This window comes from Brachionichthys hirsutus, chromosome 11, assembly GCF_040956055.1.
Source record: "Brachionichthys hirsutus isolate HB-005 chromosome 11, CSIRO-AGI_Bhir_v1, whole genome shotgun sequence".
NCBI lineage: Eukaryota > Metazoa > Chordata > Actinopteri > Lophiiformes > Brachionichthyidae > Brachionichthys > Brachionichthys hirsutus.
In genome coordinates, this window is record NC_090907.1 from 1,587,419 (window position 1) to 1,613,778 (window position 26,360).

The 26,360-nt window shown below is 48.4% G+C and overlaps 2 protein-coding genes across 3 annotated transcripts in view; one reads left to right on the top strand and one right to left on the bottom strand.

Annotated features, from left to right (window-relative positions):
• Positions 1 to 15,579, top strand: part of veph1 (ventricular zone expressed PH domain-containing 1) — a 17,292-nt gene extending 1,713 nt beyond the window's left edge. The window contains exons 2-11 of the mRNA XM_068745696.1: positions 699 to 814; positions 4,395 to 4,615; positions 4,687 to 4,887; positions 4,987 to 5,351; positions 6,675 to 6,814; positions 6,930 to 7,064; positions 10,454 to 10,571; positions 13,959 to 14,095; positions 15,004 to 15,057; positions 15,397 to 15,579. Of these exons, the coding sequence (XP_068601797.1) occupies positions 699 to 814; positions 4,395 to 4,615; positions 4,687 to 4,887; positions 4,987 to 5,351; positions 6,675 to 6,814; positions 6,930 to 7,064; positions 10,454 to 10,571; positions 13,959 to 14,095; positions 15,004 to 15,057; positions 15,397 to 15,579 (1,670 nt within the window). The remainder of the gene's footprint in view (positions 1 to 698; positions 815 to 4,394; positions 4,616 to 4,686; positions 4,888 to 4,986; positions 5,352 to 6,674; positions 6,815 to 6,929; positions 7,065 to 10,453; positions 10,572 to 13,958; positions 14,096 to 15,003; positions 15,058 to 15,396) is intronic.
• Positions 15,580 to 18,358: 2,779 nt separating this feature from the next.
• Positions 18,359 to 25,567, bottom strand: ccnl1a (cyclin L1a). Of its 2 annotated transcripts, XM_068745175.1 has the most exons (10): positions 25,293 to 25,567; positions 24,987 to 25,061; positions 24,467 to 24,576; positions 22,647 to 22,767; positions 22,450 to 22,514; positions 20,426 to 20,525; positions 20,239 to 20,343; positions 19,823 to 20,076; positions 19,649 to 19,735; positions 18,359 to 19,570 (listed from the first exon to the last, which is right to left on the bottom strand). In XM_068745175.1, the coding sequence occupies exons 1-10, from the start codon at positions 25,530 to 25,532 to the stop codon at positions 19,093 to 19,095; spliced, it is 1,635 nt and encodes a 544-aa protein (XP_068601276.1). In that variant the 5' UTR covers positions 25,533 to 25,567; the 3' UTR covers positions 18,359 to 19,092. The 2 variants fall into 2 exon arrangements, with proteins under 2 accessions (XP_068601276.1, XP_068601277.1); XM_068745176.1 differs by lacking the exons at positions 24,987 to 25,061; positions 25,293 to 25,567 and adding an exon at positions 23,868 to 24,043.
• Positions 25,568 to 26,360: the final 793 nt, after the last annotated feature.

Here is a 26,360-nt window from a genome sequence, read left to right on the forward strand (position 1 = left end):
CCCCCATATATAGCCCCCCCTCTCGTTCCCAGGGATCTGGGTGCAAATTATATTTGAGGTTGTTGTTTTTTTTGTTTTGGCACCATCTTCATCAGCCCTGGCAACAGTTTTTAGAACACAACATCAATTATGGAGCCATTATTCGTCCTTATGATGAGGTCGTTTAGGTTTATATGAAAATAAAGGACCGTCCAACTAAAGTATCCGTCACAAGATTATATTTGACTTGGCTTCACGGTGGAGAGTATGTGTTGCTTTCATCGTAGCATATACTGAAAGGGAGGAAGAGGAGGAGTGCATGTGGACTACACGGGGGGGGGGGGGGCACCACATACCAACAAGACAGCACATGTGAGCCGCAAGAGAGCTCAGAAACCAGCCAAGCTGAGTTATTTAATCTCCACCCCCCACAAAGGCGCAGAGGGTGTTGCAGTGGGGGCCGAATAGTTTCTTCTGAATGTCTCTTACTGGAAGTGATGCAACGCCGAAACGGTCACGGCTAACGTTGACGTTCCTTCTATCGGGCCGAGCGTCTCCCACCGAGGAGAGACTCCTACAACAGGGTTCAGTCATTTCCTCCCCCCCCCCCCCCCCCCCCCCTTCAGATGCTGAGCCCCCAGGTGCCCACGCTGGTCAGTTACCTAGGAGACCGCTCCCTAACCGAGGCCCTCCTTGGCGCGCTTGTTGACGTCTCCCAGGCCAGCCCTTCCTCGCTCGTCAGCTTCCTGCCAGCGGTGAGGGTCGTGGGACGACGGTGCCCCTCCTCCTGGGTCACGTGGCCAAAATCCACGGTGCTGTGGGCGTCATCAGCGAGGTACACACACACACACACACACACACACTCTCTCTCAGTGGGTGGACCTGGAGGCTGTGGCCGCTGTCTAACACCTACTTCACCGCGGGTCGGTCCTGAACAAACACGTTTGGACTCCTCGGGGAGTTCCGTCTCTCGACAGCTGACCAAACACGCAGCTTCTTTACGCGAGACAAAATGCGTCCTTCACGACCGGATTGTCTCCGCTGACCTGCGTCTTCAGCTTCCTGTCCTCCGTTTGGACGCTGTGGAGAGACTTTGTAAGACATTTTGTAAGGGGGGGGGGGGGGGGGGGGTTACATTTGTCCCGTGACACACTCAGCTCCTCCTCTTCCTCTTCCTCTCTCCACATTCGAGTCTCATTAACTCGCCGACTGACCTTCCTCGGCGTGCATGTTCCCAACGCCGCGTCACTTCCTCCCGTTCCCTGAAGCATGAACGCCACCTCACAGCTTCCGCCGCTCGCTAGCCTAATTAACCCTATAATGACCAGGGGCCCAGGGTTCGACGCCCAACTTAGAGCTGCAGGTCCACGATGGGTGGCTGTCGTTGGCTGTCGTGGGACTCGAATGTGGAGAGAGGAAGAGGAGGAGAGAGACGCCCCCCCCCCCCCACAGCGGTCCCAGACGAAGAGTAGCCTTAATTATTATCATGTATGCTGCTGTTAGCTTTAATCTCAGCGCAGCTAGCGTGAGTGTAGCTTCCATAGGATCTCGTAATCGAGTCGTGAACAGAATCGTTCAGACGGATCGGCGGGTCCGGCTAGTCCCAAACGTCCCGTTTCAGTTTTGTTTCGTTCATGTCATTCAGTTTCGGCTGTTTCCTTTCCACGTCTCGCGGGGCGCCGCCATCTGTTCTGGATCCTGGGGAGGACTCTCGCCGTCACGAGACGAGGATGAAACGAGTCGGTGTCGTGTGGTGTCGTGATATTACATAAATGAGAGCAGCTGGCGTCGGATGTCGGACCCGCAGACGACCTTCAGTACGTTCTGTGGCTCGATGAAATCCAGGCTTTGATCTTCTACAGAACCGAGCCTTGTAAAAAGAGACTGGATCCACTCCGGTCTTCCCAGTAACGTCACACCAGCGCCATGATGGAAGAAGTGGGCGGGGCATTCCGGCCTGTCTGTGACGTAACGGAGACGGCAGGACGGGCTTACGAGTCCTGCTCGGTCTTCTGCGTGTGTTTTAACGTCAATGAGAGAATCAATGATGTTTGATGCATCAACACACACACACACAGGATTACACACACAGACACACACACACACACACACACACACACAGGATTACACACACAGACACACACACACACACACACACAGGATTACACACACACACACACACACACAGGATTACACACACAGACACACACACACACACACACACACACAGGTCGCGCCGTCGCCTCTGGAGGCATTTCTCGGAAAAACACGGCTTGTTGTCCAAATGGTTCCAATGTGGGGAAAGACGGGACGCTGTGATCTGACCAAGCTCTTGTGTGGCTGTGCGTGTGCACGAGTGTGTGTGTGTGTGTGTGTGTGTGTGTGTGTGTGTGTGCTGACACTACATTGGCAGGTTTCGCCACAGAAAGATGGAAAAGCTTTTGGAGGAAAAGTTGCCCTGGAGTAAAACAAAACTTTATTATCATTTCCAGCTTTATAAATGTGGCCTCGCATCTATCTGTGTGTGTGTGTGAGTGTGTAATCTTGTGTGTGTGTGAGTGTGTGTAATCCTTTGTGTGTAATCTGATTGGATCTGGATCGGGTAGAACCGTATCCATTGGCTCGCGAGACGCTGCCTCCAATATGGAGCTGAGATTAAACGGATTCAGAAATGTCTTGCATCTGTGGAAGGTAAGAAGATTTTTTTCGGAGCAATAGCACATCTGGGGAATCCTGTTGCTGCTGATGATCCCACAATAAGATGGATACGCAGAGTTTTATCATTTGCCCTGGATCTCAGTGAATCAACGTCACCGAGGCGACACCAAATAATCGGGACTCACTATTTATGGCTTGACTCATTTTGCACAAAACGTTGTGTTTGTCATGCGAACGACTTTCGTGTTGACGACGGAGGAAGGAAGACTTTTACTGCTCATCTCGCCGCTTCTCATTTATGCTGTTTGAGCTGTTTTCATGCTGAAGTGACATTTATTACACTTTAATTATACATCTATAAAATCGTTATGTCACGCCGTTCATAAAAGCTGTCACTTCTCTGCACAGTGGGAACAGTGATGTGATGTTGGGGAGGGATATTGATGACTCTTCCTGTTTAAATGTGGTGCAGTGCTTTCCAGTCTAGAGACCCCCCCCACAGAGCGGGTGACAAAACACCTCAACAAGAACCAGTTTTTGATTCCCATCCCGACACACGACCAGAGAGAATATATTCATGTCGGAGTTTTCCTCTTTTCATTCCTTCCTTTTTTTGGGCGTAACTAAGAGTCCTCACAGATTGTTGAAATCATCTCTCCCTTGATATAAACTTTCATCTCAATACATCAAGGCTCACTTTCACGCATAATGAACATGCAGGAAAAACGATCCGATGCAGGAAGCATCTCCGTAGGGATACGTAGGGAGGGAAGTCACTGGCCGGAGCGCCGTGGTGTCAGACGGTCGACAGAATGATGCAAACGGAAAAAGAACGAAGGGAGACGTGTCTCTGGACAGATGTATTTTTATCTTCTTGTAAAGTCTGACGCTTTCTCTCTAGATGAATGTTCTCTGCCAGGCGGGGTTCTCCCAGTGCGGTCGGAGTCACATTCGTCACCGGACTCACCGGTCCAAGTTTTATTCTTTCTCAGTGTCTCTGAGTATCGGTGCATATCTTTCCTGCTACTCTGGAGGAGTGTCTGTTATCAGATTCAGCCATGGTTTCACACGGTTTCTTCTTCCTGTCCTTTTCTGCAGTGTTTTACATGAACTGGTGTCTTTTGAGAGAGTTTCCGCCTGTCCCGACGTCAACAGGCGGGTTTTACAAGTCTTTTTTTAAGTCCTGTTTTTTTGCTTTGTTAATCCTCGTCCGCGGTTTTATTGGTTTGGGTTTTAATTCAAAACACAGTCTGAGAGCTGTAAATGCCGTCACGTCAGTTTTAACGTAATCACAATAGATTCTTCTGGACTGCGTTAAATGTGGCGTCAAGTATTTTTTTAAATTAAGGGTACATTTCCACGAGGGGTAAAAGGATGAACTCTAAATGAAAGCAGTCGTCGGGTTTGTAAGACTCTATTGATTGTGAAACATAAAGAAAAAAGAGGTAGAGAACTTTGACAACAACACGAAAGTGAGTTTGATTTATTGTGTGTCCCAGAAGGCCTGGCTGTAGAAGAACAGCATCGACTGTAAAGCAGGCCGGGAGTGATGAAACGCGGGTTGTTGCAGATTCCAGTCGGGAATCAGGATCAGGATCCAAATGCATGCGGTGGCATTTATTGAGTTTGTTCTGATGGAGGGGAGAAACCAATAAATCTGATCTTTATTAAGGGAAGCGCCGCATTGACCTCGAATGTTTCTACATCTCCATTAAAGACTTTCTTTCTGACTTCCTCCTCCCGTCTCCGTTCTCCAGACGCACGCTCACAACTCCTTGGTCTACCTGGCGTTCCTCCTCGGGAGCATGGAGCACGGCGTCCACCACACGCTCCTGCTGGAGATCAGAGCTCTGTCGGATCGGTTCCCGTCTCTCCTGGGGGGCTGCGGGAAAGACATCTACAGGATGAGCAACTCCTTCGCCGCCATAGCCAGGCTGCTGGGGAGAAGTCTGGAGGAGAGAACGGACGCGCACTCCAGGTAAGTGATGGGATGCAGTGTGGGGATGGCGTTTGTGCAGCCATTTTCCTTTTCCTTTCCGTGTGTTACAGAGACGAGACGTGCCCGCCGTCGCCCTCCTCGGGCGGAGGAGGGGCGGAGCAGCGGATGCTGATGCAGATCGAGGCCCTGGAGGAAAACATGTTGGATGGGGCCGGAGAGGGGGAGGCGGCGGAGGACGCTCCCGTCCCCCAGCGACGTCGCAGCCTGAGCCAGGCGGTCCGGGAGGAGAGCAGGGACATGAGGTTCAACAGGTGTGTCGGCGCGTGGCGGGAACGTCTACGGAGTCGGAGTCGGAACGGAAAAACGGGAAGCAGAATTTCATTTGACGGGACTTTGATTTGATCCGTTAGGTCAAAGAGCCTCGCCCTCCACCCGGCGCGTTCACGCTCCATCAACTCGGACGCAGGCGAGGATGGAGAGGCGTCGGAGCAAATCCCAGACGCCGTCTGCTCCAACGCGCACTCGGAAAACCAGGAAGCGCCGCCCGCCGACAGGAAGCCGGCAGGCGACGAGTCGGCGTCTGGCGGCGCTGCCCCGGAAAGAGGGGGCAAAGAGGCCGAGAGGGGTCAAAGCAAAGAGACGGCAGGCGGGAAGGAGGCGCAGGGGGAATCCGACAGACTTCTCGTCCATCTGAGAGACAACATGGAGACGATCAGAGCGTTCTGTAAAGACGCGATGCGGCATATTCCCACAGCGGAGCAGTGCGTGATCGAAGGTGAGTGTGATGTCATTACCGCCACCGATGAGGTCGCTGTGGGACCAGAACAGAATGACCCGTATATCCTCTGAGCTCATCATGTCCAGTGAATTGATCCACTTGGGGGGGGGTTGTTGATCGGGTCCCGTCCATGCAACAGTCCCGTTAAAGTAGAAACAGATGGATGCCGTGCGTGCGTGTAGAAGTGCACGGACGCAGCGTCGCGTGGGAAGAGAGAAACGCTCTCACGCCGTCTAATCGAATTAATTTTACTCAACCCCCCCCCCCCCCCCCCCTCCCTTATTCGTGCGGTCGCGCTTCCATCGTTCTCACATTCGGGGATTGATTTTATTTATTTATTTACCGTAACTTATTTTCAGAACAGAAAACACTCTGAGTACCGGAATGTGTTTGACATCCCGACACATTGGATGAAGAGCCACATGTTTTCCGAGCTCGCGACCGAAGGTGAGGGTTTGAACCCATCGACCGAGGCAGCAACCCGATCCCATCCCAGAGGGAGCAGTCCTCCCATTTCCAGGGTCGCCGATCTGCAGGTGCTGAATCTGCATGTTTGGCTGCTCGTGTTCGGATTCAGATGAGCTTCCCGACCTCGACGACCCCGGTCGGGTGAGAGGGGGCTCCGCTTCAGCGACTGGGCGGTGACCTCGGACATCTGAAGGGAGGTCGGGGTCGAACTGGCGCTGCTCCGTTTCAAATGGGAAGTGTTGATGTCCTTCCTGGAGGTTCCTTGGGTCCATTTAAGATCCACAAATCTCATCTCATCCAAAACTGGAAACAGCCTGAGATTCCCAAGGAGTTTTTTCTGGGAAGATGGATGTCTGGACTGTTGCTATGGCAACAGAAGAACTCTTGGTCCGTACCTAAATGCTGGAGTTGACGTCCAGACACACATTTAACAACAGGCAGAGAACGCCAGTGAATTTAGGTGTTAATCCCTTTTAATCTGGAGCACAGGTAATCCAGGTTTAGGACTTCTGCTTTTGCACTCTCGGCGGGCCAAGTCAAGCTGAGTCGTCGACGTTTGTAGCAGAAATCCAGCGTGTCTTTTGAGGTTCTTCTCTTTCCAGGTGTGATTGGAGTTTTTAAAGATGAGAGAAATCTTGAGGTTGTTGGTTATTAAGACGTTGGGGATTATCACGCCGCGAGCAGCTCGGTAAATCCGTTCCCGGGGCTTCACGTAATGTGCAAACGACAAAGAGAAGCCGGAGAGCCGGCTGGTTTCTCCTTCGGAATGCAGATCCAAGATGGGCAACTTTTGGAGCACCTGCTATTCATCAGGGATTGTGTTATTGGTGTGTGTTTGCGTGTTTCTGACAGATTCAAATCGAGGATGCGTGGCCAAGCTTTCCTTCTCCTGTCCTCTTAAGGGCCATTATTGTCTCTACGCCAAGTCCTGCTTCACCCTGACCAGCCGGCAGCCTCACCTCTGGATCCACATCATGCTGCTCCGTCTGCAGGTGAACGCAACACGGGAACGGGTGCATTTAGTCCCACCGTTTTGTGCGTCTCCTTTTGATCCGTACTCGTCGTTCATCTCTGTCTGAACCAGATCTCCGTTTTTCTCTTGGACAGAGTGAATCCAGCGTCCCTCTGCGCTCCGAGGACGAGTGCGTCCGGAAACTGTCCTCTCTTTGGGCGAAGACGCAGCTGAAAGGAGCCCACAGTTTCCCCTTGGCCATGACGCAACACGCCACGCCACACAGGAAGGTACCGGATCGCAGTGTGTGTGTGTGTGTGTTTGTGTGTGTGTAGCCTCTGTCGGTGGAAGTCGTTGGACATGGGGGCGTTTCCCCCCCCCCCCCCCCGCCCCCGCTCGTGACATGACAAGTTAAGCGGTCTCCAGGAAACAACTAGACCCACAAAGCAAATAGAGATTTGTCGTCTTCTTGGCGTTCGTTGTGGCTGCAGCGAGACGCTCCCATATGGAACCCGGTTATTCAGACTCACGCGGTCCGGCACTCGTTCAAGCATCGTCGTAAACTTCTGTTTTTTCTGTCTCCAGGAAAACGTCTGATTTACCTGCCCGTCCGCCAGTTAAAATGCACTTCCTGCCTCTCTTGAACCTTTTAAACGATGTGTTTTTTTGTTTGTTTTTTTTTACTTCCGATCGGGATGAGAGGATCGGATATCTTAGCTTAGCAGAAACAGTTGCTGAAACCCTCCAAGGATTTACCGTACTTTTAGGACTCCCATAATTCTTTTTTTTTTTTAAGCCATTTGCACAAGCGGAAACGTTAAAACTACACGTGAAAGATTTGTCCGGGTGAATGTGAGCGTCCATCGCTGCGGGATCGCCGGCGTTCTGGGCGAGAGCAGACCTGCCTTTGCCTTTTTTATCCACTGAAAGTGATTTAAAACACCAAAAACGCAGCTCCTCCTGCAGCGCCGGCAGCTTTCTGCTGCAAACTAGGAGACCAGAACTGTATTTGTGGATATTCTGTTCTGGCACAGACGATCCTGCAGACGGGGTAGATTTACAGACTGATGATTTCTAACATCTACTCCTCTTTAAACTGGTTTGAGACTCTTTTACTGGGAAATAATGGAAATAGGAGATCATATTTAACAGGAGACTGAGAGTGTATTCCCCCTCATCCATATGCTCCACATTTCCTATTTTCATTATTCCTCTCCCTATTAGTTACTACAGTTTCACTCCTATCACTGTCGGCCAATGAGAAACAGATGTAACGGAGGGTCTGGAAAGAGGAGCTGCAAAAAAGGAGAAAAGCTTGCACCTATAGGAGGAGGAGAAATCAATTATGTCTGTAGTGACAGGGGGATTTAAGGGCAGTGGTTTTATGACATGAAAGTAGAAAACTGGTGGGAGAAACAATACGAGGGAGGAATGTTTAGAACGGGGAAGGAGGAAAAAAACGCTGATTTGAGGGGTAGCAAATAAAAAATGATGGGTTTAAATTCTAAAAAGAAGTCCGGAGTACGGGGGCCGGAACCTAAAAAAGAAAAGAAATAGGCGAGACTTGGAGGGAATCTCTCGTGAAGATAAAGTTTAAAAAGATCGAATTTATCGAATTAGAAAAGAAAGGACAGTCTGTGCTGGCAAAGAGAGAAGAAACAAAAAGAAGAAAGGAAATGATGAAGAAACACATTAGAAGAGGAAGGGATTTAAAAAAAAAAACAAGGGAAGAGGATGAGGAAGGAAAGTTTGGTGAAGAGGGGACAAAAGGGAATGAGGAAGGAAGCGAAGGACGAAAGGAGAGACAGGGTCTGTCTGAGGAAGCCTGACGAGGCCGATACTGGTTCCACCTTTTGTCTGTCTTCTGCCCTGAGAGGGGCAGTTTGTTGTCACAGTTGGGGGAGATGAATGTTTGGGGGGGGGGGGTGGAGGAGAAACGCTGAATCCCAGGGGAGGGAATGAAGACAGAGATGGGACTGAGATTAGATAAGAGGAAGGAAAGGCATAAGGGGGGGACGGGGGGACGACTTCACATATGAGAACGGCTGCCTCCGTCTGTGCCTGTTTGAAATGCCTCATAAAATCAGGACCCCTGTTCTTCTCGAGGCGTCACCTCCAGCCAGAAGATGAATGATGAAGGCCGCGCCAGGATTCCTGCCTCCATCCATCTTCCCTCCCCACCCTGCCTCGCCTGTCTGCTAGGAGACCCCTCTTCACCTCCTCGGGAGAAGCTCTTAATGTTTCATTCAAGGCTCCTTTGATTATTTGCTTCTTAAAGTTTTTAATCCATCTAATCTCGGAGGCAGCGCGGGCAGAGTGCTATAATCTCCGTCATCTGCGGTATCCAAACGGCCGCTTCTTTCCAATCTAGCATCTTGAGTTTATTAGAACGAACCTCGGTGATAAAGGGACGGGGGTGAGGTCCAGACATTCGACGGGGGTGATGAGGGGGAGTTTGTGTTTGTCCGGATCATCCAAACGTCCCGCTGAAAGCTGGTTTGACGCCGGTTTGAAACCGTTACTCGCCGCGGCCTGTCAGCCGTGACTCCCGGGAAGTTTTGGCGTCTTTCCTCGCTGATTTTTAATTTCTTTCTCAGCTCGTGATTCACGATCTGGTGAGTCTTTACACTTGAGTCAGATCAGTTTTAACGGTTTAGGAGTCGATTCGACTGTCGCTGAAACCCAACACTCCTTGGAATGCAGATCGCTGTGATGTCCGGAGTTGTTCAGACTTTCCAGGCACAATTTGACTCTAATGACTTCTGCGAAACCAAACGTCTCCCGGTGCAGTTTTCAGAAATCCGTTTGCCACGAGGATTATCCGTTATCCGGGTGAATCAACAACCGCCTCGTTAAAATGTGACTCATCCTGAGATTTAGAAGGACGGTTGTTCAGAAAACGTGTTTATGGCGTAAATAAATCTACTTTCTCTTGAATAAATCCTCCTAATTATACGCTGTCGGCGATGCCGTCTGAGTTACTGAGCTGCTTGGCGGAGGTCTGCGCCCCCCCCCCCCAGTGTTTTTCTAGGTTCGTCTGTATTCCCATGGATGCAAAACCCGACCTTCAGGAAAATGGCGCCTCCTTTGTCATAAAGACTGATGTCCTCCTTTCTCTCCAAACAGCTCGAAGATAAATACGTCTTATCTCTTGGGTTTAAATGTCACTGAAGTGTGTTTGTGTGCATTTAAAGGGAAATATAACGCTTACCATGTGCGGGGGGGGGGGGGGGGTCTTAGGGGAATTGGATCAGGGGGGGTCTTGGTTTCATTTCTCTCTGCACAGCTGCACATAAAGATCTGAAATAACAGAGTGGAGGGTCACACATCATTTGTGCGTCTGCTCGGGACTGCATGTCGTCATGCTCGGCAGCTTTAATGACCCTCCGCTGATTTAATCCCTCCTGCAAAAGGTCATTTCTTATTTTCCTCTGTCGTGTTTGTTTGTTCTCTGCATCCTCGAATGCACGGTGTTGCATTTCAAACAGGTGGAGGTCAAATAAAACACAGACACACACTTGAACGGTTTATCACCGGCAGTCCGGAACGCCGGGACCCTGAAACTGACGGACATCGGCCGTCATGAGTCTTTACATGAACTGTTGCACTTTTCCCAACTGCGGCATGTCAGACGCGGACAATAAATGAACGTTCTGTTTTCCTTCCTTCTCGCCTCCAGGACCTGGACAGTCTCCAGGTTCAGCTGGAGGAGGTGCGTTTCTTCGACCTGTTCGGATACAGCGAGGACGAAGGGAGTTGGCTCTGCTTCATGTGCAACAACCCCGAGAAGGCCACAGGTACACACACACACACACGCTTCGTTTCTTGGAGTGCACATAGTTCAGTATTTGTGCACAACTGGATCGGATTTGTTCAAACCAAAGGAAACACACATGTTTGTGTGTTCTTGGCGGCTGTGGAACATGATTGTGTCACATTCTCCATTGTTTGTACTTCATATTAATACGATCTTCTGTTTACGCGGTTTCAGAAGTTTATATTTCACATAACTTAATGCGAATACAGCGAAGGACTCATTGATGGATGAAGCAAACGAATGAAATCAACTAGAAAAGCACAGAGAGCACAGACCTCTGCCAAGCAGCTCAGTCGCCCTATATTGTGATTTACGCCAAACATTATTGTCCTACATTTATTTTATCTATATTTTATACTATATTTATATTATATACCATGAAAACAAACCTTTACCAGCTGGAGTCACGTTGAAATCATCATTAGTTTAGAAGTTATTCACTAAAAGCAGCACTTTCAGTGATGGCGGATTCTTCGGGATCTATAGATCCAGAGCTTTTGAAGATGCAACAAATCCGTTTGTCCTCTACTATTTCCGCCGTGTCTTGTGTGACGGCAGCAGAAACCGAGCCTCCTCTGCGGAGGTAACGAATCCGCAGCCGTGAAGCTAAAACAAAAACCTCCGCGCCTGACGAGAAGCTGGAAGCCATCAGGCTTCCTCTGAATCGCTCCTGGCTGTTGTGATCTTCTCCAAACAGCTGTGAGAAGTTTAAATGGCATTTCTTATGATGTTTTCCACTTCTAGTCATCTCGCCAGCTCGTGTTTCCATGGGGTCGGATCGTAAAAAATCATCACAGAACTCCGTGAGTTGTTTCCACTCGGAATGCCCACAAGGGGACTGATCCCATTCCCAAAACAGCCGAGGAAAAACACAGCAAACAACAGTCTTTGTTTAAGAGCTGCCAGTGTTCGGTGTCCTCATGAGGGGCCATCGCGATCAATCAGTCTCTGCCACCGTGGGTCAGTCTTCATTAGTTCGCTTTGGACCAGCTAAACTCCCTCCAACCAGCGCTTGAGCATTTCCTCCTGAACTCGGGTCTGGATTAGCAACCGGATTAGTGCAGCTCTCCTCCGAGTGTAAAATGTAAAACACAGTGACTGCATGTGTTTATTTATGCTCGTGTTTGTGTGTGTTGGAAGGAGAATAAATTATGAAGGCATAAACTTTGAGGTGCGCCAAATATTGAGAAAACAACTCGGTTGGTGTGGTTTGGGTTACCCGGAGATCCCGACTTAGAGCGAGGCCCGGAAAAATGTTTTCTGCAATCGTTTTAACCGTCGCAACAGAATTAGATTCGTTCATCGTCGTTTTATGTCGCCAAATGCGTTGAGATTATTACATCGGAACATTTACGACAACGTTAAAATGTTGTTTATGTTTGTTTAGTCATCAGTTATGGCGATCGTAAAAAGAATCAGAATCTGAAAATCACGGGAGGATTTAGATTGTGTGATCGGAAGCGATAACTGTGTTCACCATTGGCCTCGTGTGACCCTTAACCCCCCCAACCCCCCCCCCCCCACCGGGATTTGAGGTTCCACTTTCTTTCTGTCTAAAGAAACGTCTCATTTTAAATGAGGTTTAGGAACCCGTAGCTCAGCGTAAATGAGTTTGTCATTTCAGCTGCGTTCTGACAAACAACACGATAAAAGGAAACCTAAAAGGCGAATAAAACCAAAACTGAAACAATGTCTCCAGATTGATGTGGAAAACAAGCCATTAGACGTCAGTGCAGGTTTTAGCTGGAGTTTTTTATGCGGCCTGCGGTTTGTGAATTTATGGCATTCCTGCATTCAAAGTAATCGCCGATAATTTCATTACATTTTCACAGTGAAAGCTCGACCTCATTAAAATACCATCGTAAATGGAAAACTCCCCACCGCCCCCGATTTAAGCACGGATCCCTTCAGGTGGAAGCTAAACCCGGCGAGCACGCACGCCGCTAAACACGGCGAGCATCTCAAAGAGTTAATTGAATTTAAGAACGTGTGTCGTGAAGACGAGGAGGAACGCCGGACCAGGTGATGAGCCCAGCGGGGGGGGGGTCTCGCCCGGGGTGTAATTTCGTGTAGAAGCGCCACTCTATGCGAGGACAGATTAAGGGACTCGGGCTCAACGCCATCGCTGCCGTTCTCTTTGCTCATTCATTTACAAAACGATCAACCGACTTTCCACAGAGCAGAAGTAAGAGAATGATCAATTCCTTGAGTGGAGGGTCGGGAGACACACACACACACACACACACAGCTCCTCTCAAGCCTCTACATGTGGATCATTCACTCGTGTCATGAAGACAAATCCTCGCCATCAATCAGTGAGGGAACCCGAGGCGGACGGAGACGTGTGAGCGATGCTGGACGCCGTTTTGACACCCAGAGATATTTGTTGAAAGCATTTCTCAAGGGCGCCGTCGGATAGTCTGGTACGATGATCAGCGCTGCGGGAGTTTCCATGGAAACCTGTTCATGCCTGGTTATTCTGCGGTTTTCATCCGCTGGGCTTGAACGCTCTCCGCCGTGCGTCTGTTCTCCGTGAACGACGGGGGGAGGAGCCGGGATAGCGTCTCGTCTGAGTGGAGCTGGTCCGGGTTGAGTCCAGATGAGTCTTTACTGGATCCAAGTGAGCAACGAATGGGAGAGAACTTTAATTTAACATCTTACAAATGATTGGCTGAAGGAGAATGAGACCGGCTGATGTGATTGGATGATCGGCGATCGAGAGATAGAATGTTCGCTGTTGTAGAATCCTCGTCCGGCGGTCCGTGGTGATCCGTTAGAACCCAGTCCCGGTGACGGAATGCTTGAAGATCTGACTGATCATTCCGTCTCTCTCTCTCTCTCTTACTCTCCTCTTTAAAAAAAGGCTCGAGTAAAGCAGAAACTTAGAAGTTAAGTCATGAGCGTAAATATCCCAGCCTCAGATGAGGGGGGGGGTCGCGAACCCACCTGAGGCTGACGTCCAATACGGAGGTGGCGTTCCAGGCGTCTGCATCAAAGCGAGGAAGGATGAGCGATGACTTGTGCGTCAGGCGAGTTTATTTCTGCACCCGAAATAATGAAATATGCGTGAGATGATGTGGACAAGCCAGAACTCCGCAGTCAAATACAAGCGGCGTTTCCGTGGAAACGGGCCGGCAGGAAGTCGGCGTTCCCGGTCGGGCACAGAAACACACACTGAACTTTGAGAGGGAATGTTTAATTTACATGATCGTCAAGTTCGGGATAAACTGTTTCAGTAAAAAGGCCCGAAGACTGCAGGAAGGGCAGGAACCCGCTTCCAGTGATCCCAGGGATGAGGCACGCTGACCTGGGACCAGCATCTTCAGTTTCTGTAACGGTTTGTCTCCTCTCATCCCCGTCCGTCTAGTGGTGAACCAGGAGGGGAAGCCTCTGATCGAAGGGAAGCTGAAGGAGAAGCAGGTCCGCTGGAAATTCATCAAGCGCTGGAGAACCCGCTACTTCACCTTGGCGGGGAACCAGCTGCTCTTCCGGAGAGGCAAATCGGTACGTGGCCAATGAAAACGAACCGTGCACGGATGCCGGGGCACGTTGGGCCGGGGCCTCGCTCATTTATAGACGTCTGTTTGGTTTGATTTGGACGACGCCCTCTCATCCGTCTCATCCGACGGATCTCACGGGGGGAGCGATGAGGTGATGCAGCGACATGCCTCAACGTCACCCACAAAAACCCGAGGCAGATAAGTAGCCAGAGGAAGAGGAGGAGGAGGAGGAGGCGTCTGGTCCGGGATGCGTGGAGCCCCCCCCCCCCCCTCTGGAACGCTGCAGCGAACACAACTTTGTTGTGCAGAGGAGAAATCTGCTTAATCAAAAACACGGCGCGATGGAAGAGGCCGAGGTCAGAGGTCCCAACGGCGAGGAACCAGATTGATTGGATCCAGATGAGGAAAGAGAAACGCTTTCAAATCGGATTTATTTAGATCGTTTTATGCGCCGGGTTATGGCAGTCATCCACCAACAGTGAATTTAACGGACAGGATTTCACAGCGAGCCGGAGACATTCCGTCCTCTGGACATTTGCTGCTTCCTGTTTACAAGAGGAGTAGCGCGAGGATCGGCATCACGAATGTTCTCCTGCGGATGAAACGCTGAAAGAAAGAAGCACAGAAAAACGCAGGGAAAGGGATGTCGGCAGCGGCCATGAGTCTCCGGCTATGTAACTATGACGACTGCAGCCCCACCCCCTCCGTATTTAAATATTTAAACTGTGAGGTAAGTTCCTGGTTTCCTCAGAGGTTAAACCGACCGATGCCGTCTTGTAATACTGAAACGATGTCTGGCAATCGGTGAAGGTGCATTTATTTAACACGCCGCAAAAAAAGAATCGCCAGTTTTAGTCCAGACTTTCGTTTTTAATCCGCCTCGCGCTTCTTTCATTCTGTGTCTTCCCACAGAAAGACGAGCTGGATGACATCCCGATAGAGCTGAGCAAAGTGCAAAGTGTCAAGGTGAGGATGCTGAGGTTCTCCTCTGGAGTGACCAGGATGGACGAGGCAATGAGAGGGACAGTGAAGGGTAGACGTTTTGGAGACAAGGTCAGAGAGACCAGACTTTGATGGTTTGGACATGTCCAGAGGAGAGACGGGGACTACATCGGTAGAAGGACGCTGAGGATGGAGCTGCCAGGGAACAGGGCTAGAGGACGACCCAGGAGAGGAGACATGGGCGTAGTGAGGGAGGACATGAGAGCGGCTGGTGTTGGGGAGGACGATGCAAAGGACAGGGTGAAGTGGAGACGGTACGCTAGTAGATTTCCACTTCTTCTATTTGTCATCTTTCTTCCGAAGGTGGTGGCCAGGAAGCGGCGTGATCGCGGCCTGCCGCGGGCGTTCGAGATCTTCACGGACAGCAAGACGTACGTCCTGAAAGCTCAGGATGAGAAACGCGCCGAGGAATGGCTGCAGTGCATCAATGTGGCTGTGGCGCAAGCCAGAGAGAGGGAGAGCAGCGAGGCGACCACCTACCTGTGAGAGCGCCACGGTTAACTGGCAACATGCCCCCCCCCCCCCCCCCCACCACGCACACGCGCAAACTCATCCATGCATGGAGGCACAAACATCTGCGGCTAGTGGCGCAACAAAAGAACAAAGTCCCTTCAAGTATTTTAAAAAACTGGTTCTGCAGTATTTTCCGCCTGCCCGGAACCAAAGTCAGGAACTGAACCAAATTGTATGTGACCTTTGATCTGTAGACCGAGCCGAGAGAGCAGTTTCTCCATATTTAATGCTAAGCTATGTGTGACCGGTGGACTTCTGCGTTGTGTAATTTCGTGCAGAAATTAAAAACTGTCCAAAGGAAGATCAGCAAAGTTTAGCTTTAAACCACGATCTTGTTTCAGTTCAGCGAGTTCCTCTTGCTCCTTTGAAGTCGGGTCCTTTCCAGCACCGGATGCTGAGCTGTGTGGGTCCCGAACCCAGGCAAGGCATTCTGTGAAGGCTGAATAGAAATAAAATGACAACTTCTCAAGAGTTTTCAAATGTGTGCCAATCACCTCGCACATGGCAACAGTGCTGCCATTGTGCAGCATCTCAGTGAGTGGGAACATCTCGATGTATTTTTTTCTGTTTTTCTGAAATAATGAGAATATGATAAATATTTTTTTTCTCTATTTTTAGAGGTCTTTTTTTTGGTTTTTAGATTTAAAAAAAATCTGGTTTTTATAGGATTTTTTTTCCGGTTTTTAGATCAAATTCTTTTCTGTTTTTATAGGATTTTTTTCCGGTTTTCAGATCAAAATCTTTTCTGTTTTTATAGGATTTTTTTCCGGTTTTTAGATCTAATTTTTTTCTGTTTTTAGAGGTAATTTTTTCAGTTTTTCTGAAATGTTGAAATTATTCTGTAGGTCTACTTATTTTAGGTCCAGTAATGGCTGATCTTGCTCGTTGTATTCATTGTATTCACTTTTATTTTAATCTTGGTTTAAGACGTTGGGAAATACTCTGCTGTCTGATTAACCTTGAAGGGCTGCTCTGGAAAGTGCAAATTTACGAAATTCAGGAAAACCGAAACCATTTTTTCTGCAGAGAATGCAATAAGCTTCCGTACTTTAAGCTAGCTCCTCTCGCAGCTCGTACACACGGGCCAGCACTTTGCCGCGCGACAGCCACCGGACCGCCGTATATTGGAGGGGAACATTTTCTGCTGTAGATTTCAATCGCGCGCGTCGTACACGCCAAGATGATTGAAGTATTGAACGTAGAAAGGCATTTTAACATAGATGTAAAGAATCATGCAAGTTTTTTTATTATTACTTTCAAGATTTGTTGAATTTACATTTGATTTTGTTTGATTTTTGATATATAAGGTCAATATTTATTTTTTTAACACAGCAAATCATGGAAAGTTGAGCGAAATAAATGCCGATTATAAATTGTCACTTCCCTCCTCCTCTTTCTTCTGCTGCTACTTTTATGTGAATTAACACCTTAAAATAAAGATCATTGAGTATATTATTAATAATTAAACTGGTATTGTTGCGGACTATATGTTTGCCTGTTGCACCTTTTGCATGTCTGACGTTCCCTTCTTGTCCTTTTCTTGACAGAATTATACAATAAACCTTTATCAGTGAAAGTGGCGAGTCTTTCTTCTCCTGTTTATACACCTGGTTTCACTCAAAAATGAGATCACTTCATAAATTGAGTAATTATTTCCTGGGTTTTTACACAAAGGGGGACACAAAAGGATTTGAACAAGGTGGGTATTGTTCCTGTTCTTGTTCAGCTTTGGCCAATTTGCCCAAATGAGTTCACTTACCGGGCTGACCAACTGAGCGATGCTTTCAGTGATCGCAATCTCCTGGCCAAAAGCACCAAATCGTTGCTTCAATGCTCTGCAGGACTCCAGCGATGGTGCACAATGGTTCGAATCTGCAGGAGAGCCGGGGATCGAACCGCCAACCCCCCGATCATAGGACGACCCTCTCAACCACTGCGCCGCCATCGCACCCAGACGCAGACTGACTTTACCAGATGATTTTCCATCGGCTTGAATGTCAGTGGATGACAGCTGAACTCAAATGTTTGGATTCATTAAAGGCCCTTCTGTTAAAAGTCAATTTTATAACGGTTTCTATTTAAAAAAAAAAAAAAACTTTTGCAGTTTTTTTCTCGCCACTTAGGGGCAGCAGAACCAACCTGTGTGCAACCAGCACACATCCATCATCCATCCAGCAGTGATCCCGACGCGCCTCTCCTCGGGAACACCTGACGTTGGTTTCCAGGTTACGGGTCTAATTTTAGAAGCAGCTCGTTTAGCACACGGTGCCATGATGCAATCCATTGCGTCACTTCCCACCCAACTATGACACACGATGTTACATGTGAATGACGAACACCTATTTACAGTCTACTTTGTTCAAAAGGGTGATGTGAAGTCATACAAAGGTCACTAACACCTCATTAAAAACAAAAAGTATGATATTTATTAAAAGGCCTTACAGCGACACCCGACACGCCCACGGATCCGTATTATTCAAACTGCCAAGAAACAAAATCATTCCTGGCACATCTTTACAAAAATACTGTGTTGTATGGAATTATTCAAGCTCCAAATGCATTCAGCCTGGAGACTTGGGTTCTCACATCAAGACCAACGGCGCCCCCTGGTGGCCGCGGCGGGAAGCAGCCGCATCTCGCTGCTCCTCGATCATTACAGCAGAAACTAAATCTGGATCCTTTTAATGTTTTGCTCTTCTGTTATATTATAGAAAAGGATTTTAGTACCGACTTAAAACCGCTGAGAGTTCAGTGTCTTAACTCCTTTTTTATTGAATAAAAATCAGACATGAACATGCGCAGACTAAAACCCAGTGTATCAAATTGACAATCCTAAAAGTTTTTGTCTGCAACCCCCCCTGTAACAAAAAAAAAAAAAAGGGACACGCCAGTTTGCCTTTTTTGAAGCCGCACTGAACAGCGTCAGCAAAATAGAGACGTCCAAAAGGAAAAACCAGCCAAGCCCGTAATGTGCAAACATAATCTTTCCTGAATTATTTCTTATTTTACATTTACTCGTTCAACTGTCACTGAGCAGCTCGCTTTTAAAAATCAAAGCGTTCACATATTGTCAGTGCGTATCGATCCGTCTTTACACTGTAAATAAGTTTCTCAAAGTCCACAGCTTTACACAAAAAAACAAGAAAACGAAGTGAGAGGTGGAGGTAACCGGGCCGGGGCAATAAGGGCAGTGAACCTAGTCACCGCCGTAGCCCAGGCTGCTCTGACGACACATCAAACACATGAACCACCTCTGCCAAATATCAGCTGCAGGCGTGTTGCATGTCGAGTCAGGCCACTTCAACAGTCCCAATAATGTTGAGCTTTTATTACAAATATGTCCCAACAAAAACGACATTTGCTTCTGGTGAAGATCAAAGACAGTCAGTGATTGACGAACCCGAACCATCGATGGGGGGGGGGGGCAGCGTCCTCAGACAAGTCAGCCCGCACCAGACTCCTAACTTTAATAAAACACGCCCCGGATCAGCGCCGGTGTCGGCCGTGTCCCGAGTGTCCGCTGCTGCTGTGGTGCTTGCTCTTGTGTCCCCGCTCCCTCTCTCGGTCCCTGTCCCTGTCGTAGGAACGAGATCTCTCCCTCTCCCTCCTGTCCACTCGGTGGCCGGCTCCCCGCTCGTGTTTGTGTTTCTTGGAGGAGATTTCGTAAGCGCTGCGATCCCGGTCTCTCTCCCTGTCCCTCTCTCTGTCCCGTTCCCGGTCTAATTTGACAGGAGTGCGGGAACGTGACCGAGACCGGGAACGCTTCTTCTTGTGGCCGGAGCCGCCGCTGTTGCTGTGGCGTCCGCTGGACTTGGAGTCGCTGTTGCCGTGATGGCCGGCCTTGGACTTGATGTGCTGGAGGAGGGGCGAGGGCGGATGTCGCCGAGGCGACGGACTGCGGCTGTGAGAGCGAGAACGTGAGCGAGAGCTGTAGGTCCCCGAGCGGCTGCGTCTGCTGTTGTAGCTGAAAGGAGAAAAGAGGGAGTGAATAACGGTTCCCGTTAACGGGCTCCGGGTCACGCGGCGTCAGAAAGCAGCTTACTGTCGGCGAGGCGAGCGGGATCGAGTTCGCGAGCGAGATCCGCTGCCACTCCGGCTGTTCCTCCCGATCTTTACGTCCTTCCTTAAACTGGACCCAAAAAGAAAAAGACATGCATGTAGAAACCGGCGCGCACGTCGAACCGCCGCTCGTCACAGAGGAGTGTGCGGCTCTCACCCGTTGTGGGGACTCTTGTTGACCTGAGCGCGGTTGTCCGGCTCCTTCTTGACCGGTTTGACGGTCTGGGGGTTCGGAGACTTCTCGTCCACTTTGACCACGCTTGGGGAGCAGGGCTTGGACGCAGGAGAGAATCCACCCAGAGTGGACAGCGCCGGGGTGCCGTCGGGGTTCAGGCCTTTAGCCTTCAGCTTCACGTCTGCCAGGAACACCTTCCTGCGCTCCACCTCTTTCTCCAGATGATCGTAGTTCGGCTGCGGAAGTAACAGAAGACAAAGTTTAGCCGGGCGTCGTCTCAGAAGTCCGACGTGGACGGCCCGAGACCGGAGCGGTTTAGTGGAGAGCTGTAAAACTACACGGATAGTAAAGTGGCACAAACAGGTTTCGGCTTTTTAGTCACTACTTCCAACATTTACCTTTTTCCTGGTGTACAGTCTCAGAGTCGTGACGCAAATCTCCTTGATCTCATCTTCAGTGGCTCCAAACAGCAGGTACCAGTGGGGTCTGGATGGCAGGGGTATCTAAGCGGAGCAGGAAGCGTGGTTTACAGCGCGTAGATACACCGGCACAGGCCATCTCTAGACGATTCAGGTCATTCCTCACCTGCAGAGCGCGGGCAGCGAGGAATATGCAGGCGCAGGCGATGGTCTCGGCTTGGAACCTCACAAACACGTTTGTCCTCAGGCTGTCGTTCATGTAGTTCCTATGAGAGCACAAAGAACACAAACAAAAACATAGCATCTTCTCTACACGACGCCGCCTTACAGCCCCACAGAGCCAGATGAAACGCTCAGCGAAGCATTCTCAGCCTCCCGAGCAGGCTTCAGTCTGTTATTTAATGACCTGCATATTAATCACAAGTAATGTCTCGATTTGTCGAGTTTAACTTTGTCCTTTCTCTCCGGGGTGTCCACTGGGGGGGGGGGGGCGTACGTCACGGGGAAAGCAGGGGGACAAATGGGAAAAAATCCTGCCAAGACCAACTCTCCAAATTGTGACACGGGGAGGACACTAGACTGAGATGAGTGAGACAGCGACACATTCCTCAGGGATTCCAGGGGAGGGGAACACATTCATCGAGAACGCAGCTGCCACTCGCCGATGGTTGCGCCCGAGGGAATCCCAGCATGCTCGGCGCTCGGTCAGTGTTGGGTTGCATCAACGGCTCAAATGTGTAGGAACCTCGAACGTTTGCACGGTTAGCTTCTCATCTACCGACTGCAGCCTTCTCACAACGGCATAAAATAACCCTCCCCACCAAACACCGATTGCACCTGAGACCCCATTCCTGTGTGCACTGAAAGACGCAGCAGACGCAGCTACAAAGCAGATCATGTGCCAGTTGTTCCGGGACACCGATGAACTAGATTAGTCACAGGGAGCGCGTTAGGAAAGACAAAATGGCCAGGATGTGAATCAGGCATGTCGAGGGCGAACATCTATGTCCTAAAGAAACATAGAAGTCAGAGACAAAAGATGTAAACCACAGAAAGACGATGGTAAAACCCCCAAACACGGATCCCACTCAGATTCGCATCAAAAGGAGCAACAGCCCACCAGAAATACTTAAAAGAAAAGATTCTCAATTCAAAGTGTGTTCATTTCCATCTCCGCTGGAGCCCCGCCTCACGTAGCAGAAACCCCAAAGCACCGCGGCGACTTCCAGACTTCTACTTTCCCCTTCGACTAAACCGCCATTCCAACGCAACTATCCATACAAGACTTGGCGGCTGGAGTCTGACTGCTGCATGGGCGAGACCGGTCCGTCGAGGCAGAACCCGAGAACTGGATCAGCCTGTAAGACAGACACACGTCTGGACACCATGTCAGAGGACACCACGGAAAAGATCACACGGCAGGTAAACTGGTCCCTTCTCTGGCTACGTTCACTTCATGTCTGGATGCAAGTAAACTAGCAATGAAACTTATTTATAGCTATTTGGCAAAAAAAAAAAAAAAGAGGAATTGCAGTTAAAAGATTTGGAGCAAGACTAAAAAAAATACAAATCCTTTCGACACCCAAGAGAAAACAAGACGATGCTGGCAGTTGGGAAAGGCCCGCCCGCCCCCTTCAGTGAATCTTGGCATTGGGATTGGCTGTCCGGAGATGGGCAGCCAGCCAGCCAATGAGGGAAGCTTCCTGAGGTCATGTGGTTGGAGGAGGCAGAGTTCAGAGGTTCTTTATGTGACTTACCAGCACGGACTACCCTTTAATCAAAGAGTAGAAAGAAAGGACAAAGTTAAACCGAGTTCCCCGGCCACTTGAAATCACAGACTTTACAGAAAAGCCATGTAAGTGCAGACTAAAGAAAGAAAACAAATTGTTCCATCAAGATTAGGTCTATAAAACGGTGGCACAGATTAAAATGGAGTGAGGGAATGTCTCAGTCAGACCTGGGCAAAATGGTTTGCAGGATGCTCTTTCAAATTTGTGCTTAAACACGAAGGGACCGTGAGCATCACTTATCTGACATGTGGATGTTGTCCCAAGCAGATAAATCAAGTCCTCTTCAAGTAATTCAATCATTTGAAACTTAATCTTAAACCCAGGTCTGGCGGCACCTCTTGCAGACATGACAGGTTGCTGCTGTGGAAATGAGTCGCTATCGACCGATGAAGGAACTCACCAGGCCGTCTGGACCAGGGTCTGGTTCTTTTCACAGTCCAGGACTTGCAGATACAAGACAATAATCTGAAAGCAAACAACGGTCGCATGTAAACTCTGAAAAATGAAAATAGCCTTCGAAAGCTGCCAACTATGTATTTGGTGAATCACAAAGCTCAACGCTACGACACTACAGCGCTACACGCGTCACAAACTCACCTTGTGCGGATGCTTGACATGGACACAGAATCCCAGCTCCTTGAGAATCCGCCGTTCGGCTTTGATGACTTGATTTTTGGTATTTATGTAGTTCTGATCGAGTATCAATGCACTTGCAGTCCTAGTTTATAAAAGAATCAACATAAAACAATGCTTCCTCTTTCAAATTAAAAAAAAAAAAAAGTAAAGAAAGTGCCCTTTGGATTTCTTGCACTCTGTTTTTTCCCTTTCAACCAACTCAAAGCAGCAGGCCTGATTGTTTAATGCCTTACATTTTGCTGGGCTTTGTGAACTCCCGTGGTTCGAGAGAAAGCTTATGGAACCTGCAGACAGTCCTCGTCCTCAATCACCTTGTGTCACAGCTTTAATAGAACAAACACCATGCGCCTCACTCCAATGTGTTCAAACATTAGTCGTCACACGTGAACTGCAACAATATTTTAGAAATGTAAATCTAACGCACCCTCGTATCACATGCACAAAAGCCCTCGCTCGTAACCAAAGCCAAAAAATGCAGCTTTACTTTTAACGGCAAAGACCCGTAGAATTTATCATTAATAGGTTTCTTGGCCCAACAGTACCGTCACCAAAAAGCCTCTGCTCAAAGTAAAAATGATTAAAAAAAAAAGAAAAAGAAAATCTATAGTAGTTATGATGAAAATAAAATCCTCAACATGGATGAGATTCATTGTGATCTATTGATCTGCCTCATGCCATCTATCATGCACCACTCATGATATTCAAACATCATGAGAAGCACTGCAACTTTCCAGATTAAGCGAAGAGCGGCCTCAAACGTTTTTTAGGAATTCGTAATCGTGACAATAAAAATGTCAAGTTACAACCTACGTAAATACAAATACATTCCAGGATCACGCATGTCTTACGATCATGGCATCACAACAGACTTGTAATCGAATTACACTTACGGTAAGTATTTGCATTACTGTAATACTTTCCTAACAACTGAAACGGGTGAGCGGAACATCTAACCGCTTACGAGCAACCAATCGGTGGTGATATTTCTAGAAAAGCCATGGGTAACACTCGGTGAATGAGTTTTGCTTTTGAAGCACATACAAAATGCATGGTGAGGAGCAGTCAGAGGGAAAAAACTACATTACCCAATGGTCCATAGATTGACGGACAGATACCCAAAGCTTAAGACTGAACCACAGGAGTCCTCAAGGCACCCGGGGGGGCCAACGACCTTCGGCCAACCTGTCATCCCCGATCCCAGTGCCCCACGGTGGCTCAGACCATGGGCGTCTCCCGCAGGAGGGGGGTGAGACGGCCCAGGGGGTGGAGAGACCCCCTTGCATCATGGTTGTCATGCCGACTGCTTCATCTTACGTACCATTCCACATCACCCAGGGTTTGGTAAATGTAGGTGGTCGCTGTTAGTTGGTTGCAAGGGAAAAAAGAAGCCAAGTTAATGCCAAGGCCTGTGGTACGGACATATCAGAATTTTATTAAGACAAAGGCACAGAAGTTAAGCAAATGTGCCTTCTCTTACGATGCTTAAAAAGCACGGACACAATTCATGTAAAAGATTTCGATGTGATGTCAAACTTAGACATTCTTTAAATGTTGAAAATTAGACTTCTGAAACTACGAGCGAGGAAACTGAAAAGTTTGAGAATGATTCAGAGTGCATCGATAAACAGAAGGGCACTTTCACAGCAAAAAAGCAGAGCAGCGTCATACAAGATCACATCAAATTCAGTAAGAAACAAATATAACATAAAATGTTGCATGTATCAAAAACATTTCATGCACCCTCCTTAAAAGGAGCGCTCGATTTATTAGCCAGTGCTTACTTTTTGCCTCTCATCTGTCTCAGATGGTGGAAAACGTTAATGACGTCTCTTATTCTTCGAGGCGCTTCTTCGATCTTGGAGGCCAAGTTGATGCACGCCATAGCGACAATCTGAATGAGAGACAATAGAGGCAAAAAGATCGGAAGGAAGAGATCAATAACATTAGACCCCAAACCCAGACCACGTGACGGCCGAGATGCTCATTGAAATGAAACCGTCACGGGTCATATTTCCATCTAGGGGCTGACAAAAGAAAACCCTGCACATAACGAACCTCAGATTTAACTCCTCTTCGCCGTTTGAATTTTAAAGCTCGACCCCGGGGGGGGGGGACACAAAGGGGCTTTTATTTAGTATTCGTGTTGTTTCTTTCGACTATATTGATCTTAATACCCCGTCTTTGTCGGAGCACCTTATTGAAAACGTATCGGCAATATGGCCGCCGAAAACGTAACCACAGCGTTAAGCTAGGCCAACATCCAAAAAGCTAGCCATGAGGCTACAGCCCGCACAGACTTACCTCGAAACTGTGTTTGACGAAGGACTTAGAGTAGAAAAATCGATGAAAAAGGACCTGCCCGGTCGCCATTGCCACCTTTAAGGAGATGAACAGCACTTAGTTTAGACTTTGTCTCGTATAAAGTGGCCTAACCTCGCACAATAGACCGGCGCCATTTTACCTCCACCACGCGAACGTAAGAAAAAAAGGCTAACGTTAGCAAACCGCTAACGACGACGCTGTGGCGTAACGTCGGAAAAACACTTTGGTTGATCGTGAACTGACCAAACACCGACATGTTTAATAAGACGCGTGCGACATATTTACCTGCGGTAAACGGAGAAGAATGCCCGCAGACTGGATGAGCTCACACCCGAGGATGCGAAGGTCGGTCTCGACGTTCAGGTCGAGGCCATCGAGCATCGACGGCGTCGGCGAGAGCCTTTCCTCCGGGATGAGCGAGTTGTCAATCGTAAGGTAAACTTCCGAGTACACTTTGTCTCCAATGAGAATGCCATCGTTGTTCGTTGACGCGTTGGACGACACAGAGAGAGGACCGGCGGCCATGTTCTCCCGAAAGACGCCCGATTCAACCCGCAGCTAAGCTAACACCCGGCCCGCTTCGTCGGAACGACGGAGGAACTGAACGCCTGACAAAGTAAGTGACGTCACCGGCCGTCCTTTGAAATTCAAAAAGTATACACATCCGCGATGGTAAATAGCGCCTCGGTATTGACATTTTAAATAAAAATCATACGCCCGACAACGATTACAAAAAATAATTTATTAGGAATTTATTAAAATGCCACTATTTATAATTTGGTCAAGAATGCATCATTTTTTAAATTATGTTCTAGCAATGTTTCAATCGTTTAATTAATGATTAATGGCAAATTCAATTCAATAACTCTACATAAAGTTCACAATTCCAACTTTAAAATTAATTATGATTCCAAATCACTTGGAATCCGGTCATTATTATATTGGACTAATGAATCTTCATAACAATTTAGTAAAATAATTGCAGATATTCCACTCAGCAGCGCTCCTAATCTCATTGTGTAGCCACTATGCACGGACAATAAAGGCTTTCTATTCTATTCTAATGCGTTGTTATACCATCGTCCACTTAATATACTGTATACCAAATAATAAATAGATTTGTTTTCTCCAGTGTCCCGTGAAGGCAGCACAAGGAAACGACTCATCTCCGATGGTTTCTGTCTGTGACGTGTTTTACGGGAAAGTCCGGACTTCTCACCGCTACCTCTGGAACATATCAATCCGCAAATTTAAAAAATGCGGACAAGAGCAAAGATGCTATTAAACATCTACGGTGTTTAACTGATTCACACACAGCGCAAAGGACGTAACACATCTACTGAGAGTGGGCTG